General features: G+C 42.7%; 1 protein-coding gene across 1 annotated transcript; it reads right to left on the bottom strand.

Annotated features, from left to right (window-relative positions):
• Positions 1-1,128: 1,128 nt before the first annotated feature.
• On the bottom strand, positions 1,129-12,750 carry TAF1A (TATA-box binding protein associated factor, RNA polymerase I subunit A). The gene is made up of 10 exons (XM_056357439.1): positions 12,414-12,750; positions 10,968-11,137; positions 9,544-9,657; positions 8,520-8,718; positions 7,698-7,828; positions 6,673-6,831; positions 5,524-5,590; positions 4,074-4,194; positions 2,530-2,690; positions 1,129-1,366 (listed from the first exon to the last, which is right to left on the bottom strand). Exons 1-10 carry the CDS (start codon positions 12,544-12,546, stop codon positions 1,224-1,226), a joined length of 1,398 nt encoding a protein of 465 aa, XP_056213414.1. The 5' UTR covers positions 12,547-12,750; the 3' UTR covers positions 1,129-1,223.
• Between the last annotated feature and the right edge of the window lie 3,681 nt (positions 12,751-16,431).

Genomic DNA, 16,431 nt, shown 5'->3' with positions numbered 1-16,431 from the left:
CTAAACCAGCACACAGGTCAGGAATTACAAACAACCATGGGGGTGGGTTTTGGTAAAACATACAATTAGCTCACTTGATATTTAAGACACGTTGTCTTAAGGCACATTTCATAAAACCCATACTGACCCAGACCAAATTCCCAGATAAGCACTCAGCTTTTAAAAGCACAGCTGTACTTATCCATATACTACTATGCTGTTAGACATCTTTATTTCATTTCCAGAGGCAGTTCAAGCAGTTCATCCACTAGAGTTCTACAGACCTGCCACTTAAACAGTAGTAGTATTTGGAAACCGTTTTGTTGCTTTCAAGCAAACTGGAATGCTAATTAATGTGTGTAGTCACAAACATTTGCTTTCCAAACACAGCAACACTGCATATTTCAACTCATAGGCAAGACTGCAAAAAGTCTCTTCTACCAGGCAGAGAAGTTTTCAGCAGTTCTGTGCCTTTGCTCTTTCAAAGCACTGCAACACTAAATTCCCTCTGTAGCCGTGCGGCTACACCAGCCTTTCACTCCCTCCTGCCCACAATGTGAAAACAATCCCTGAACTGAACATACAAACCACAAGAATGACATGTGGAAAAACCACCTTTGGATATGTTGAAATGCATCATCTATTTGATTCTATGGAACAAGCTGCAGTAGAACTTTACAGCCTGTAATTCTCAATATACAATGCAAAAAAAGTGACACACGCCTCTCCATTTTCTACCCATGTCAGGAAATGATCACTTAGAAGCAGCAAGCTATGTAACCCCTCAGGTTGAAATGCATTTTCAGTGTGTTCCTAGTGTAAGACTCTACACCTATTATGAATGCCACTGTGAGTCCTGAATGGGTTTTGAACTGCATTCCAGCAGTCATCTAAGTCACCTTCCACGCATCTAAACACAAGGAGGATCAACCCTACAATACCATTGATACAGAAATTATACGCCATAATACTAAATATTTTTCAAGGTGTATTTGAAATCAATGCTGTTTGCATTTCACACCGAAATATGGGACTAATATTAAAGAAATTCCTCAATCTTGTAAGTTGACATATTCATTTTATTATAAAATAAATACAAACCAAACCATTTTTACAGAAACAGATAAAAAAATTCTAGTACTGAGTCAATAGGGTCTGCCTAGAACTTTTAGAACAGCATCAATGCAGAAGTCAGTTTCACAGAGAGGAAAAAGTATGGCAAGAACCTTAAGAATGGCTTCCAGTCAAGATTGCAGAGAGGAATCTGAAAGACCAGATATTCTCAGGTGGACAGGATTGTGCTTATTCACAAATTTCCTCAGGAAACGAAACCTCTCCACCTGAGCTTTGCAGCCTTGGTGTGATACATATTTAAAGTACTTGCAATCTAAGCAGAAAAAAAAAAGAAAAAAGTATTGTAAGTTTTACCATGATACAAGCAAATACAAGATGCCTTCATTGTTTAAATAACATGCGAACATCTACAAGTTTTCAGTAATGGAAAGTAATAAAATAATCTAAAAAATGCACATTACAGACATAACTGCAGCATTAAATTATCTATCCTCATTTGACCCAGAAAACATTCTACACTTACATAACTGTATGATGCATCTTTCAAAATATTTTTCTCTTTTGTTTTTACTCTTCAAAAGGTCAGAAAGTAAAATTTCAGCAGTGTAAAGCACCCCTGATTTCATACATTAACTTATTGTGTTGGATAAGGAAAAAGAGTGTCTCATATTGACACCAACAAGCACAGAAACTTCATTAATAAAATTGTTCCAGCTCTAATTTTCTTTAAGTCACCTGCAAATAAAGGCCGGGAGACATTTGATAACATATTACTGAAAACAAAAAATTACTTTCAATATGAGAAACTGTTTTATGAAGTCCAAAAGATATAGAAAAGCTGACAATGAGCAAAGTGCCCATCAGCCAAACCATTGTACAAACCACAGTTTCCACACCATATTCTCATTCTCAATTAAACAGCGGCTTCTTGGCCTGATACTCCACTTGGTTTTGGCAGCATTTCAAAGAACACTACTGAAGAGGTCATGATCTTCACCCTCTTACCTAACTGCTAATGGTTTTCTTTCAAGAACCTCCCCTCTCTTTCCTGCATTACAAACACCTCACTGTCCTTAATGGCCAGCTGCCTGCAGTATTCACCCAGACACTGCCTAGGCTGGCATCCAGCAAGCAAACTCTCCACAGTCCTCACAATTTTCACTCAGAAGCATGTTGTATGTTTTTGAAATTATGGCTTGAGTGTTAAACAAGGTAAATAGTATTGTGACTGCTTAACAAGGCCAGATACAACAGAATGCTAAACCAGCACAAGACCAAGTTATGCAAAATATGCCTTACTGTCAAATACCAAATGATTTAAGTATTTTCTCATGTTCAGCTTCAAAGACAACAATCTTTCCTAGAAGAAAGAAACCACGTTTCTTCCAAGGAGTAGATCAGCTGCATCCTGCCTCATTAGGACTAGAACTAGGCTTTGTTTCTATGTAGCCAAAAGGAAAAAATATTTAGTATTACCCTTTCCCAGTAAAATTCCAGCCACCAGAGCTTTTTCATATGAAAGGCTTTCATTTTCCTGCCAATTCCTTTTTGCTAAGTAACGGCTAAAATGGAAGGCTGGCCACCAGTCCTTTCTGGATTTCCACTCTTGCTTGATCCAGTCAAGATGCTTCTCAGAGCTAGGAAAAGGTAAAGCAAGTTACAGAAAAGCTTAAATTGGGATGAGAAGATTATTAGGAGTCACTGAATTTTATAATCAACTTGCTACAAGTCTCATAAATTGCTAGTATAGACAACTGACCTTACACTGCAGACCGAAATATTAATCTAAACAGAAAGAATCGGGTTTTTTTAATCCCTGGCAACACTAGTGAAGCAGGAAGGGAACTCTAGCAGCCTTATTTAGACTTGGCAATAACACAGATTATGGTATGAAATGAAGCAAACCTTTGACTTGTGTGCCAATTTGTCACTAATAATAAGAAAGTTTCTTGAAGTTTGTCAACATCTTAGTAGTATGAAGGGGTTGGTTTGTTTTTAGAAAAGGTTTGTGTTACTCTGTGCATACTCAAAGACTAACTTATCCCAATTGTTATTCAATAAAGACCTTAAACCAAGCATTTCAGCAACAAAAACTACCTACAACAGGTAAGTGATATTCCCATGAAAACAACCAAGATGCCCAGTATATTTCAAGATACTCTGAAGCTGTGTCTTCAAACACAAAAAAGCAGGCAAAGTTAAAGTATCATACCATTTTTATTAACTCTCTGCAACAACACTCCTAGCTTTAATCCACTTGCTTCTGGATCTTAATAGCAGATGCTGCAGAGATGGCAATAAAGCAGCAAAACAGGTCAAATTAAGTACTGAATTAATTTACTGTAAATATACAGGGCTTAAAAACACAACACCTTGTTTGTTGGGTAAAAAAAAAAGTCTAGACATTAGAGGCCTTCTGGGCACAGAGTGTCTGAGATTGCTTCTGAAATCAGAGGCCATGTCTGTCAGTGTTGGCAAGAACACAGGTGTGGGCTCCACTTTAAATAATACACTGGCTGCATTCTGTAACAGCACCATCACACAACACACCAGCCTGTACAGTACCAGCTATGCCCCTATTGCAGCCCAGCAATTCTCAAACCAGCTCCAAATACCCTACACAATTACAAAGCAGCAGACTCAACAACTCGATTCCCTCCCCCGCAAAAGAGGGAGATTAGCAATGGGCAGCAAATACTACCCAAACATCTGAGTAACTCTTCCTGCATAACCATGTAACCTGGTAGAAAAAAAACCCAACCCAACACAAAAAAACCACATCATTTTTTCAGGCAATGATAATAATGGAAATTTGGAAGTCTCCTCAATAATTTCTTCCTTCCTCCCAATGAAAGCACACTGCAGCCAAGCACTGCCACAGAACTCAGGGTAAGCCAGACATCTCTTAGGTTACCAGCAGGAAGAGAAAGGCTATAGGGTGTCACTTTGTCAACAGCCCAAAGGTGGAGACTTGACACATTTGGACACATTTGGACTTGGCACATTGCAGAGATACTTACATCACAATTTGTTTCACCTGTCTTGCCAAACAGCTCCACGCTTTTACATTTTCCTTCCAGCCAGCGTAATCCAAGGCTGAAAAAATGACTTCTAGCCCCAAATGACGCTTTTTTCTTTTTTCTGGAAAAAGATTAGGCTGATTAGTTAATTACTTAGATCAAGCTGAACTCATTAATAAGCAACAAGTGAAATACAATTCTCCATCCTGCCTCCTCAAATGCTGCTAACTGTCCCTGTGAACTGGGAGCTTCCCCCGTTGCCTTCTGTGGCCTTGCAAGAGATAAAGTTAAGGAATACTTCCTGGCTCTAGAGCACAACTCATACCAGAGACGCTGTGTCCCTACTCCCACCCTGCTCAAAATCTGCTGACGCAAGAGGCACACACAGTACCACTCACTTATCCCACACTGCCTCGCTTACAGTAATTGCTGTTTCCAAAGCTCAATCAGTGCTTCCGACTGGCACCGCTGTCCAACATGTTCTTCCCATAAGAAGGGAACACAGTGCCTCTAGAACACTTCAAATCCTGAGATGCCACCAAAAAAAGAAAAATTAAATCTGGGACTGATATGAATAAACCAGCCATTTCACATCACTAGTAATGTATCAGCAGAGTTCTTAAACAACACTTGACCTATCACAGCAGGTAAATGTGGAGAAGTTATGTTTATCCGTATAAGTTTCTTCAAAAAAATCAGACTGTCCTGATCAGCTACAAAAAGTTAGCAAACGGGTCACACAAGACCAGAAAAGGGCAAGTTTTACCCAGGAGGTTGGTTTTTTCCCCTCCCAAAGAAGAAAAGCAGCAGAAGAGAGAACAATCTTATTCAAGGCCATTTCACCAATCTGCTGACATGCTAGAACATTCCAGGTCACTAGAAGGCAGACAGCTTAGAATACAATTGATCAGCATGGAAAAAACCAGTCTCCAAAGAAAAAGATGTTTCTACCAGCTTGAAGACAAAACTCCCTTGAAGACAAGGAAGATTTTGTCTTTGATCAATAACAACAAACTAAAGCACAGACCCATCTCAATTCCTCCAGAAGAGAAAGAATAATTTTAAAAAAATAAATCAAGAGACCCTAAAAAGGGAATGGAGACCCTGGCATTCACATAATTGTTTAGGTTGGAAAAAAACCTTTAAGATCATCAAGTCCAACTGTTAACCTAGTGAGTAGGGCATCTCAAAAAAAATTATTTTTGAGATCCTGGCCGTGCCTTACAAGTTTGCTTTGATCAGCCTTTAAAATGAGAAACGCGTTTGTTTACAGGAGTTTGTAAATGCCTGCTCACACATCCAGTTTAAAGGTTCCTGTGATTAGAAAGTTGGGGTTTGAGGGCTTTTTTTATTATAAAAAAAACTACTTCAAAAAGCAGAAAGAAGGCTGGAGAATAATATTACTCTAGATTAACATAAAGAAAAAGAGCAAAGATATTTAAAGACTTACTTGATTTTTGAAGCATGATATTAAAATCTATCATTAGCTCGTGAGAAGGAACAATATCATACAAGATCTGAAAAATAAAAAAGGAAACAACAAAACCCAGGTACATTATTTTAAAGTGAAAACTTTTGAAGCCTTCTACCTGATCAAGAAAAGCACAGGCTTTTGGTTATGAAAATTAAGCACCTGGTACCTTAGTCCCTTGATACAAAGAACAACCATCTAGGTCCATTTTGCACATCTGTGACACAATGGATGAAATACTTTGATGGCTGCTGAAAAACACCGCATGTGACAAACGTAACATTCTCAAGGAACAGCCCAAAACCCATCTACTGTCCCATTTTTAGAAGGCAACATCATTTCCTTCCTAGGCCAGTTCTAGCTCCCCTGTCTGCTGCTCTGTGCATTGGTTCACAGTTTCTAGACCTATGAGACCAGTTCTTTGATTTGTGCTAAAAAGCACTGAGAAGGCAGCATTTTATACATACATGCTACAGTTTAAAAGTCTAAACTTTATGAAGCTGTTTTAAAACACCTGCCCTAGCGAAAGCACATTAGTGCCATCAAGTGGCAAAACAAATTGCAAAACTTTGTTTCCAAGAAGCTACCAAGACTAATGAGCACAGGCAAGGAAAGCAGGAACGTAAAAGCAACTATACAAAAGCTTAATTCAGCAAGGCCTTGTCTGCCAACAGCCAGCAAACATTAACTTCTATTTTAGCTTAAACGCACAGATTGAAAACAAAGAAACTAATGGCTAGACAGGATCAATATGTGAAAGGGCAAGCACCTAATCATTTCTTCAACATATAAAGGTCAAACTGTAACAGAAATCAATGCATGTTTTCTACAGGACTGCTGATACAAACTTCTGGAACCATGTAAGCATGCTCTCTGAACTTGTTTACAGACTACAAGAAGTTATACGATGTATCAGTTAAAGGCAAAACAAAGACTTGAACTCAAAGACAGTAAAGGATACTGTTTGCTCCACCATTAGCACCCCCCCCACTAACACTCCTGTAACCCTCCACTTCCCTCAAAGAATACAATAGGGTAAGTAATGTTACAGGAGTTCAACTGAACCAAACTCTTTGACCACCATGCAACATGAATTACCACAGCCTGTATCTACTATGTAATATTTACCTTCAGTGCAGATATGAGTGATTTCTTTGATTCACCATGTCTCTTCAGGAACTGATAGAGGTAAACATGAGCATTGGGATTAGCAGGAAACTTTGAGTTGTAGGCATATTCATTTAATACTTGGCGGGCTTCGTTATGATCTCCATAGAACTCCAGCAACTAAGAGAAGTTAAGGCTGTCATTAGTTTGCCACAGAGTACAAATCAAACTCTTACAACTAGTTTCAGGCTGCCACAAAACTACCCATTAGCACAGTCTGTATACAGGAGCCCAGCATACTAGATAAGATTAAGACCAGTGTATTTTCATTTTACTGACTACTCTCATCAGATAGACACAAAAAAAATAAATCACACACTACAGGAGAAAATGCCTTTAACACACTTAATTGTCAGAGAATTACCAGCACTTGCTCACTGCGAAGAAACACTGAAAGCAGCCTGCCATGTCTTTAAAGAGAGAACTTGGCAGCTGTCAGCGCCAAGATGTGCTTTAAGTCAGAGCTTACCAGCACTGACAAAAAGTAAATCTTACAATCTTTTTGAGATTAACAACTTTATTTCTAAATTACAAATTCTAAGCAGATACTTAAAAAAACCCCAACAAACAAACCCCCCAAAAAAATCCACAGAGTGGGACTGCATGTTTGGTGTCTTTAACAATTAGTGTATCCAGAAAAACACTCTTACCAGAAAGAGAACTTGTTTTCAGGAATTTAAACAAAGCAGCTGTGCTCCCATTTCTGTACTAGTACCATGAAAACAAAATATGCAAGTCATTTGTCTATTTCTATCTGTGCATTGCCAGGAAAAAAAGTCCTTTTTGTACTCTGTGCAGGCTCTGCAGTTCTACCAGGAGTAAACTGTGCTCTAAATCAAATCCAGTGAGATACATGTACAGATGTGTTGCTTTTAAAATACTTCGTTGTCACCCACACACATATACGTATGTCTGCAGACAGACATCTTAATGAAAATTAGACAAGAGAAATGCAAAAGGAAGATATCTATAAAACATGCCCTTACATCCACATAGCATTTCACAAATTGATCCCAGACTCCAGGTATTTCAATAATCTCCTTTAAGTTCACTGCCGCCTTCCGAAAGCAACCGTGCATTTCCTGTTCAACAGACAAGTCTTCAAATCCATCCTGACCTACCAAAACATGAAAGAATGCCAGAAAGTTAGCTCTGCTCATCAAAAAGAATCTCAAAGAAGCTGTGCACCTATGAGATGATCACATTTTGCAAAGCAAGGACTCCAGTCAGAGAGCTTCTAAGAGGTCTTAGTTTCCTCAGTATTGAAACACATTTTCACTGCTCTTCATGCAAATTTATTATCACCCAGTTTCAACTTACAGTGCATGATGGGTAGTATTCCAAGACAAGATGCTACCAGCACAAGATTCATAAACCAAATTAAATACCTAGTTTTCACAGAAACAAGTAGTGATCCAATGTAAATGATAATGCACATCCAGTAGATATACGCAGAATTAGATGCCACACACAAGTAGTATGTTTAAAGAAACTGAAGTTCAAACACAAGTTTTGGGGGTTTTTGCTCAAAATTCTAGCAGTAGTCAAGCACTTATTAAGCCACTGCTATAAGTTAATACGTTCATTTGATCACTATTTCAGGTCATGCTGGCTGGATATAAGAAATGTGAATCGGGGAGAAAGTTTCAGAACACCATTTCTGCATCACTATCATTGCCGATATAGAATCACATACCACCCTTATCATCAAATTTTGAAGTCTAGTAAAGCGAAGGTGTCATTGCAAACCATGATGTCTACACAAGCAAATAAGTTGAAGTTTACAGCTCAGCATAAAACACACTCACCATGTTCCAACACAATGCTCTTCTGCTTCGACCAGCTATAGTAGTCCAACAGTCCCCTGTAAGCCTGAATCAGCTTTATTTCTTTATCCTGAATGACTGTTTGTTCTCCAAATCTCCAGCTTTCTGCCAGGCACAGGTTTTGGTAAGCTTCATCTGTTAGTCCGTTACAAAGGAGATGAAAGGCATGCTCCAAGCAAACCTGCAATTCAAGTAGTCCATACCACAGCATTTCACATCACAAATGGCGAGATTTTCAGCAATACAGCAAAGGTCTACACAGATGTGCAGGGAAAGAAGGGACTCATTACAGACAGGCATATAAAATATTGCAAACACGGTTAGTAAAGTATTTTAATTAGAAGAGCATTTTATACATATCCTTTTATTGAAACAGTATCTTTACAAAGAATTTTGGAGGAAAACAGGAATGAGAGAATGAGTGTCACAGGGGGCAGGAAAATGAGCCAAGGACCCAAGTAATTTTTTCTGTGTGAAGATGGTCAAGAAACATCAGTAATTAAAAGCATATCTGATACACAAAGACATATCCCTGGGAAGGGAAAGGGCTGAAGCTCTTGAAATCTGTGGGGCAGAAAATCACCCATCAGGTGGGCAGACACTCAGTGGCACTTGTCAAGGCTGTCTCAAAAACCTGCTTGCCATTAACAGGTGCTGTACCTACTCAAAAAGATCCAGAAATGTCCTGAGGAAATCCAGCTGGATTACATTTGCTGCTTTTTCATTTGGCTACCCAACTGCAGAACACCTGAAAAAGGGATATCCTACCACCTTATCATGGTGATCAGGCACTGGATAAAAGTCTAAACCTTCAGTTAGCTCTAGTAAACTCTTGTATAGAGCTTCTGTTGAAGGCCTTAAACAAATGTAACAGAATGAAAGATAGAAGCACCACCACAAGTGAGAAACAGTCAAGGAAACCAAAACACTAAGTCTGAATGAGCCACCACAGGAAAAAAAAATACATATGGGTGATACAAGAGTCCACAGTATAGTGAAGACTCACCTTCAAATACCTTTTTACTCCTAAAGTTTTCATCTGTTCTATGAAAGAGTTGAACTCTTTCATGCTGCTATGTGAATGATGGCACAAAATTTCGGTTCCTATTCTCCAAATGATCTATTAATATGGAGAAAGAGATTAAAAAATAATCTTAGTACAGAAGTGGCAACAGTCACCGTATATAGTCTTCTCAAACTTACAGTTAGTGTAACATGAAAAAACGTACATTTGCATTGCAAATAAAATAACAATACTAAATATTACCTACTACTATGGCAACCTATGTACTCATCTAGTACGACTTTTACAATCATTCAGGGGGTGCTTCATAATTGCTCCTTACAAACGCAGTGCTCCAGCAAAGCTTATGAAAACTGCATTTGTTAGAAAGTTCCCCTCCAGTTACCAAAAACTTGTTTTCCTTCTATATGATCCCACTGAGACACAAGGTATGCACAATTCTTTGAACTTAGTAATAAAGATTATTTCCAATTAGATATAGCTTTCCACCTACGTACACTTGTTTTCAAGGTCTGCCTACACAATGTAACAAAAAGTATTCCAGCAGGCTAGCCATATTCAAGTCCTCCATTTATTTTAACAGCTCTGATCCCCTTTCCTCCTGCTCCTCAGTACCTGCTACAAGTATTGCAAGTATTGGGGGAGCTGGTAAAGACCTAAACAAGCCACTCACTTTCAAACAGATTCTGACTGATGGCAGGCCAGTGGCAGGCACATATTTACTGCTTTTCCATTTTAGAAGACTACTTTAAGATGACTTTTCATAGACATGGTTCTGATGGAATTAACTTACACCAAGCAAAGTTTTCATCTATTGTGTCATGGGCCTACGTACGAAAAACACACACCCCCCAAAACCCCCGAAAACAACACACCCACAAAACCAGCCTGCAAGCCCATAGAACTTTTCGGCACCACTGAGCACTCTGTCAGGAAAAACATGGAACAGCACGCAGCTTCTCAGCACCCCTGAAAGTGAGATCTCGGTGAAATTCAGGCTCCAGCAATGCTGGTTAAACCCACAGCAGAGCCATGCCTGTGCAGAGGCTGACTCCTGGTAAGTAACTGGACAGCATGCTGCCTTGGGCGCTATAAATCATGGCGTCTGGTGTACTTTCTGTATCCAAGAGTTTCTACATCGACATCTGAAGAGCGGCTTATTTGTATTTGGAAGCATTTGGGTTTTGGGGGTATTTTGTTTGCTTTTTGAGTTTTAAGAAACTAGTTTAGTTTATGAATGTTGTCTAACTTTTCAGGTCTTACCTCTGTGGTTTTTTTTTTTAATTTAAAAAAAAAGCAAGCCTGTGATTAGTTAATTAAAACAAATGTTGGCCCTGAAGGTGCTTCTTACAAGTATTTTTTCAGCTGCAAAAGAAAAAGAACTCTGATAAGGGACATTGGCTTACCTCTGATGGACCCACATATTCCCTAGAGTAGTCTTTCTCCAGTGACTCAACGTAGGAGGTCATAAACTCTGCAGCCCTTTTCCACTGCTTTTGTAGTATGGCATCCTGAATGTAATTTAAACACACTTCCTTGCTCTTCTTGAAGTTTAATTTGTGTTCATGGGAAGATGCTAAAACAAACAAACAAAAATCAACTAAGCCCACAACATCACAGTGTCTACTCAGATAACAGTGTGCCTATTATTTCAGGATCTGTCTTATATGATCTTTCTCAGACACCACAAAAAGTGATCTTAAGCTATGTGGTTTTGAAGATAAATACACCTATTAGTCTGCAGGGAAGCAAGACTATGGTAAAAGCTGGAAAAAAATATTAAATGGTGTTTTCTACAAGCAGCACACAGCTGTAGACACTTGAAGCAGTGGAAAGCCAATTATTACATACTACTAACCTACCAGAATTACAAGACCACAGCGTTTTGGTAACTTCACAGTACGTTTTGTTATATTTTGAGGACCACTCTCTTGCCTTCCTAATTATCATCTACACTTGTGACCTTGCTGTGTTGAAGATTTGCATACACACATACAAAGAGGCCACTCCAGTACCAAAGGCTTAGAAATTCCCACTATAAACAAAGATAAATTTAGAGAATTACTTTCCTTTGAGTGCAAAACTGGAAAGAGGCCACTTATTCTTTTTACATGGATACTGGTTCAACTCCTGTTGTAGCACAAACCTGAAACCTTATTTCCACAGCTGTTCAAAGCTCATGACTGTACAGCACGATCTAACATATCCCTACAATATGCTCAAGCCGTAAGGGCCTTCCACAAAGCCCTCATCAAACTACCTCTAACCTGGGAGCTGTAGGCAAAGGAACAGCTCCAACACTGGCTCAAAGCAGTTTTATTACAGCACATTCTACAAAATCACCTCTAACTGACCTACCTATAGGTCTGGTCGTCACACCTATGTCTAACCTCAGAAGTTCCAAGTACTCAGAAAATAAAATGCACAGCGAACACCACAAGGTAACGCAACGGGGACTGTGGCTACTGTAGGTAAGTCCTACAGAGCAAGTTGCTGAGAAGTTGATGTGGACAGAACTGGTGTGAAGTATTTCACTACAGAGCTATTTTATATATTTACATGTGTATATACGTATATAACAACTCCGGAGATTTTAGAGTCACCTGCACCCACAAGGCTTTTATCAGTCCCCTCCCGGCCCTTACTGGCGGTCGGGCCGCCCCCCCGCCGCACCGGCCCCGAGAGCACCGGGAGCCCCGGCGCCTCCCCGGCGGGACACCGACGGCGAACGGCGGGGGACGGATGGGGTGGGGGGAGCGGCAGGCCGGGCGCAGGGCGGCGTTCCTCCGTCAGGCTCGGAGGGGAGCGGGGCGGCGACGCACGGGCCCACCCCGGGCCCAGTCCCCCCTTACCGGGTCGGAAGAACTGCGGCGGCAGGAAGGGCAGGTGCAGGCCCGGCAGCAGGGCCCTCCTCGCCTGCGCGGCGGGGCTCCTCGCCGCCACCTCCTCTTCCTCCTCCTCCTCTTCCTCCAGCAAGCTGTCCATGGCGCCCGGGGCAGGCCGCCACACCCGCGGCGCGGCGCCGCCTCACCGCCTCCCCCCCCGGCTACCGCGGCCAGCCCCCATCGCCGCCCCCTGGGAGGCCTCCCGGCCCTGAGCTAACGGCGCCGAGCCCCGCACCGACAGCGGGCCGCTCCGTGAGAGAGGAGACCAGGCGGGCCCAGCCGCAGCCCAGCGCCTCGGCCGGCGGCCCCTCAGGCTGCCCGGCAGCTCGCCCGCCCGCAGGGAGGGAGTGCTGCGGCGCACGCGCGCGGCGCCATAGCGGAAGAGGCGCGTTTCTCCGCGCGCCTGCGCGCTGGGGGGACGCGGCCACGTGAGCGGCAGGGCGCGCGCGGCGGCCGTGGCGGCCTGGGCCGGGCCCGGTGGCGCTCCCGCCCCGTCCGGCTGCGGCCCTGAGGGGGCGGCGCTCGGCACCCCTGGGGCTGGGGCTGGGTAGGGAGCGGCGCAGGCGGCGGGGCCCGGGCACCCGGGCTGAGTGGCCGGCAGGGTGCCGTGGGGGCTGGCGCCCGTCCGCAATCGGTCCGGAACGAGCGGAGAACGCGGGCCTGTCTGCAGCGGCGGGGAGGGGCGGCGGGAGCCCCGGGGCGGCGGGGCCGGGAGCCCTGCCGAGGAACCATGCTGCCGCCTCCCGGGCCCGCGCAGCCGCCGCAGGCCGGCTTTGCCTGTGGAAGCGGGAAAACGAGGAACGCCGGCCGGGGGTGAAGCGGGAGGGATCAGGGGGAGCGTGGGACACCAGCTGGGCGGGTTCTGTGGCGAGGCAGAGAGATGTTTAATTTTACACGCAGTTTAATCCCAGCGTTACTAAGAGCTGTGACTAATGCAATGGTTGCTCTAAAAGCGAGAGTTAACCAGATCCTGTTGTCACAATTTCCATTACCAATACATTCACGTATTGGTACTTTTCTTTCAGTTTGTAATTTAGAACATCACGTTCGACAGAAGAAGGGGGTTCTGAATATAGTTCTTGTGCCTTGTAGATCAGTAATGCTGCCTGTGCTCTTGCAGAGCACCTGGATTCTAGAAACCTGCCTGCCTCAACCACAGAGTCTGGTTGGTACAAGTTTGTGCTGGAACTTGTTTCTTTAAATCACTTTTGGCAACTGGCTTTGCCATGGGGTATTGGTATGTGTAAAGTCCAGTTTTCCAAGTAAGAATTTCCAGGGTTTTTTTCAAAAGAGCTCTGCCATTTCAGGGTGAGTAAATCATAAACTGGCTCAGATTAAAGGTTCATGTAATCCAGTATCCTGGTTCAATTGTGATCAATAACGAGCGTCAAGGGAATACTACAAGGCAGAACAGTTTGTAGCATCTAAACATTTAATCTTGGTATCATACCTTAATATGGCATTTAATAAATGTGTGGGGTTAGTAGAAGCCTACCTTTTTTTTTTAATTCCAGTATATGACCAGCATTTCAGTTCATAAATATTCTATATTAATAATTAACGGAATTGATGATAAACTGTTATATAGCACCACTTCTTTAGCAGTGCCATCGTTTTTGTCAGCCCTTTATAATTTGTACCTCATATGAGTGTCTCATTGATCATGGGTGTTCCCCAAGTGTGGTGTCACTTCCTTCAACATTTCTGATCTTTTGTTAGGTTGGTACCCTAATTTTACTGTCCAGTTTACCCAAATTTATTTCGTGAAGTTCTCTCATTTGCTTAGAAGCACATTTATGTTTGGCTTGTTATTTTTATCTTCTTGTGTCATACATGAGTGCGAGCCTTTGCTGATTCTTACGTAAACTTAGCCAACTGATCTTGTTAATGGGTATCGGTTACTTTAGTAGATACTTGAGTGCAGGAGAGATGGGGGAACTGCTTTGTAGCTGTAGATACATACAAAACGTTAGCTTCCTCATGCACAGCAGGGCTACTGTCATAGTTGAATATATCTGTTTCCAAGACGGGTTGAAGACTGGAGGAAATTTTGTGTGAAATACATAAATTGATCTAAGTGAAATATTTATCTTTGTACGTCACACGTTGGAGAAAGGTGGTTATGTTAATAAGCGGGTACATCATCACTATAAAATACTTGAAATTGTTGAGAATGCTGGATAGTTGCAGTGGTAAACTCATGTCTGTGTATCAACTGTGAGCTACTCGTTATTGCACAATAAAGGCAATGACTTGTGCAAGAAGTATGTGATCTTGTTTTTCTTCACATCTTCCTTTCTTGCCCTTGTCTTTATGACCACAGACACTGTTAGCTTTTATCTTGGTCTTTTAATAAAGATAAGCTTGATAACCTCATATTGATGGGAAATTACAGAACAGCTCTGTCTTCACAAGCAATTGGACCTAAAGATCAGGCTGGGCATTAAGCCACAAGAAATGTTAATGTCAAGGGAAAAAGGACTTTCATTTTATTCATCATAAAACATGACTTGCATATATTTACCTCCATATTGCAAATTGTGATAAAATTCACTTCTAAATGTTATGAGTTAGGCTTTCTTAGAGCCTTTTATCAGCCACTATCAGCAATGGCAAATAGGTATCACCTTATTTTACAGGATGTGAAATACAAAAACTTCAACCAAATTCCAGGGGGGGTGTCGGAAATACTGTGTACTACAGCTGCGACACTGTGCTAGCCCTGGAGAGCGTGTGTGAGCACTGGGTGAACATTGTGTGCCTGTAGCATGCGGATGTTTGCTTAACCTCAGGATTGACTGGGCTGCAAGAGATGGCAAGATGTCCAAGGTACGTCGGGCAAAGGGGTACCAAAACTATTCATTGCAGCACTAAGGAAGGTACTTGTTTCTACCTTGATGCTTTTGCATAATATGACTAGGATATTAAACTGCTTGAGATAGGGTCTGAAAATGAAATGCCTACATATTTTTTAGAGATTCTGTAGCAGTAACAAAGCTTGGGTCTTAGGCCCTGTACAATGGGGCTGTGGATGTGAGAGTATATAGAGCAAAAGAACACAGGCAGTGCACTAATGCAATTAGCAGTGGTGATGGCTAACTCCTGTAATAGATCGTGCAAAAGGGCTCTTTAAAAAGCCCCTCAGCTGTCCAGTTGTCCTTTGATGTGCACAAAAAAGCAGAATCTTTCACCTGGACTATCAGTTCTGCCAAGCGCCTATTCATTTTGGGAGCAGCTTCAGAATTTGCCCTTTGGAAAGATAAAAAAATAATATATTTTTTGCCATTTGATAAAGCAGCAAGAAGACTCTCTTATGTTACCTATCTCTCCTTGGCTGCATCTTTTATTGTCTTTGTCATAATCACTGTCAGGGGCTCTGCTGAACAAGTAACGTGGGTCTGAGAAAGAGAAGCGAGTTTTTTCTCCTTTGTGTGACCATTGTGACTTCTGCTGTTATTCTGCTATGTTAGATCCCTAAAGCAACGTAGAGGTGATGGAAGTGAAGAAGAGGTAATGGTGGAAGTGCGGGCACACTTGTAGGTAGCGCATCTTTTGGTTTCCAAACATTCCCAGTTAAAACGCAGCAGCGGGTGGAAGCTGAAGCTGGGAAGAGCCAGAGCAGCCCGGTGGGCTCCAGCCCTTCGCCCGGGTTAACCCCAGGCTCTCGGGAGGTCACCCGCTGTGATGTGCCCGCTGGGTGACGGTCGCTCCCCTCCAGCGCGGACGAGAGGGAGCGGCCGGTGGGTGTTTGGACCTGTCGGGGCCCAGGGGCAACAGCACCTTCTCTGCACGCGGCCCGAGCGCCGCTCCCGTCACTTAAACCCGCCATTAACACGCACAAATGCGGGGCAGACGCTTCGCCCGCAGCCCTGCGGGGCGGGGGGGGAGCCCCACACCGGGCCGGGGTCCGGTCTCGGCGGAGGCGGGCAAGGGACGCGGCCGGGGGGGAGGGTCCGGCCGCTGCCCTCCTCCCGCCGCGGCGGGG

The sequence above is a fragment of the Falco biarmicus genome, chromosome 12 (genome assembly GCF_023638135.1).
Source record: "Falco biarmicus isolate bFalBia1 chromosome 12, bFalBia1.pri, whole genome shotgun sequence".
Lineage (NCBI taxonomy): Eukaryota > Metazoa > Chordata > Aves > Falconiformes > Falconidae > Falco > Falco biarmicus.
This window is presented reverse-complemented; position numbering and strand designations above follow the sequence as displayed.

Excerpts from the sequence above, each read along its gene's own strand:
- TAF1A (XM_056357439.1), bottom strand. The coding sequence starts at position 12,546 with ATGGACAGCTTGCTGGAGGAAGAGGAGGAGGAGGAAGAGGAGGTGGCG. Across the intron at positions 4,195-5,523 it reads TATCATGCTTCAAAAATCAA|AAAAAAGAAAAAAGCGTCAT; the intron begins GTAAGTCTTTAA and ends ATCTTTTTCCAG. Across the intron at positions 2,691-4,073 it reads CAGGTGAAACAAATTGTGAT|CTCTGAGAAGCATCTTGACT; the intron begins GTAAGTATCTCT and ends ACCTTTTCCTAG.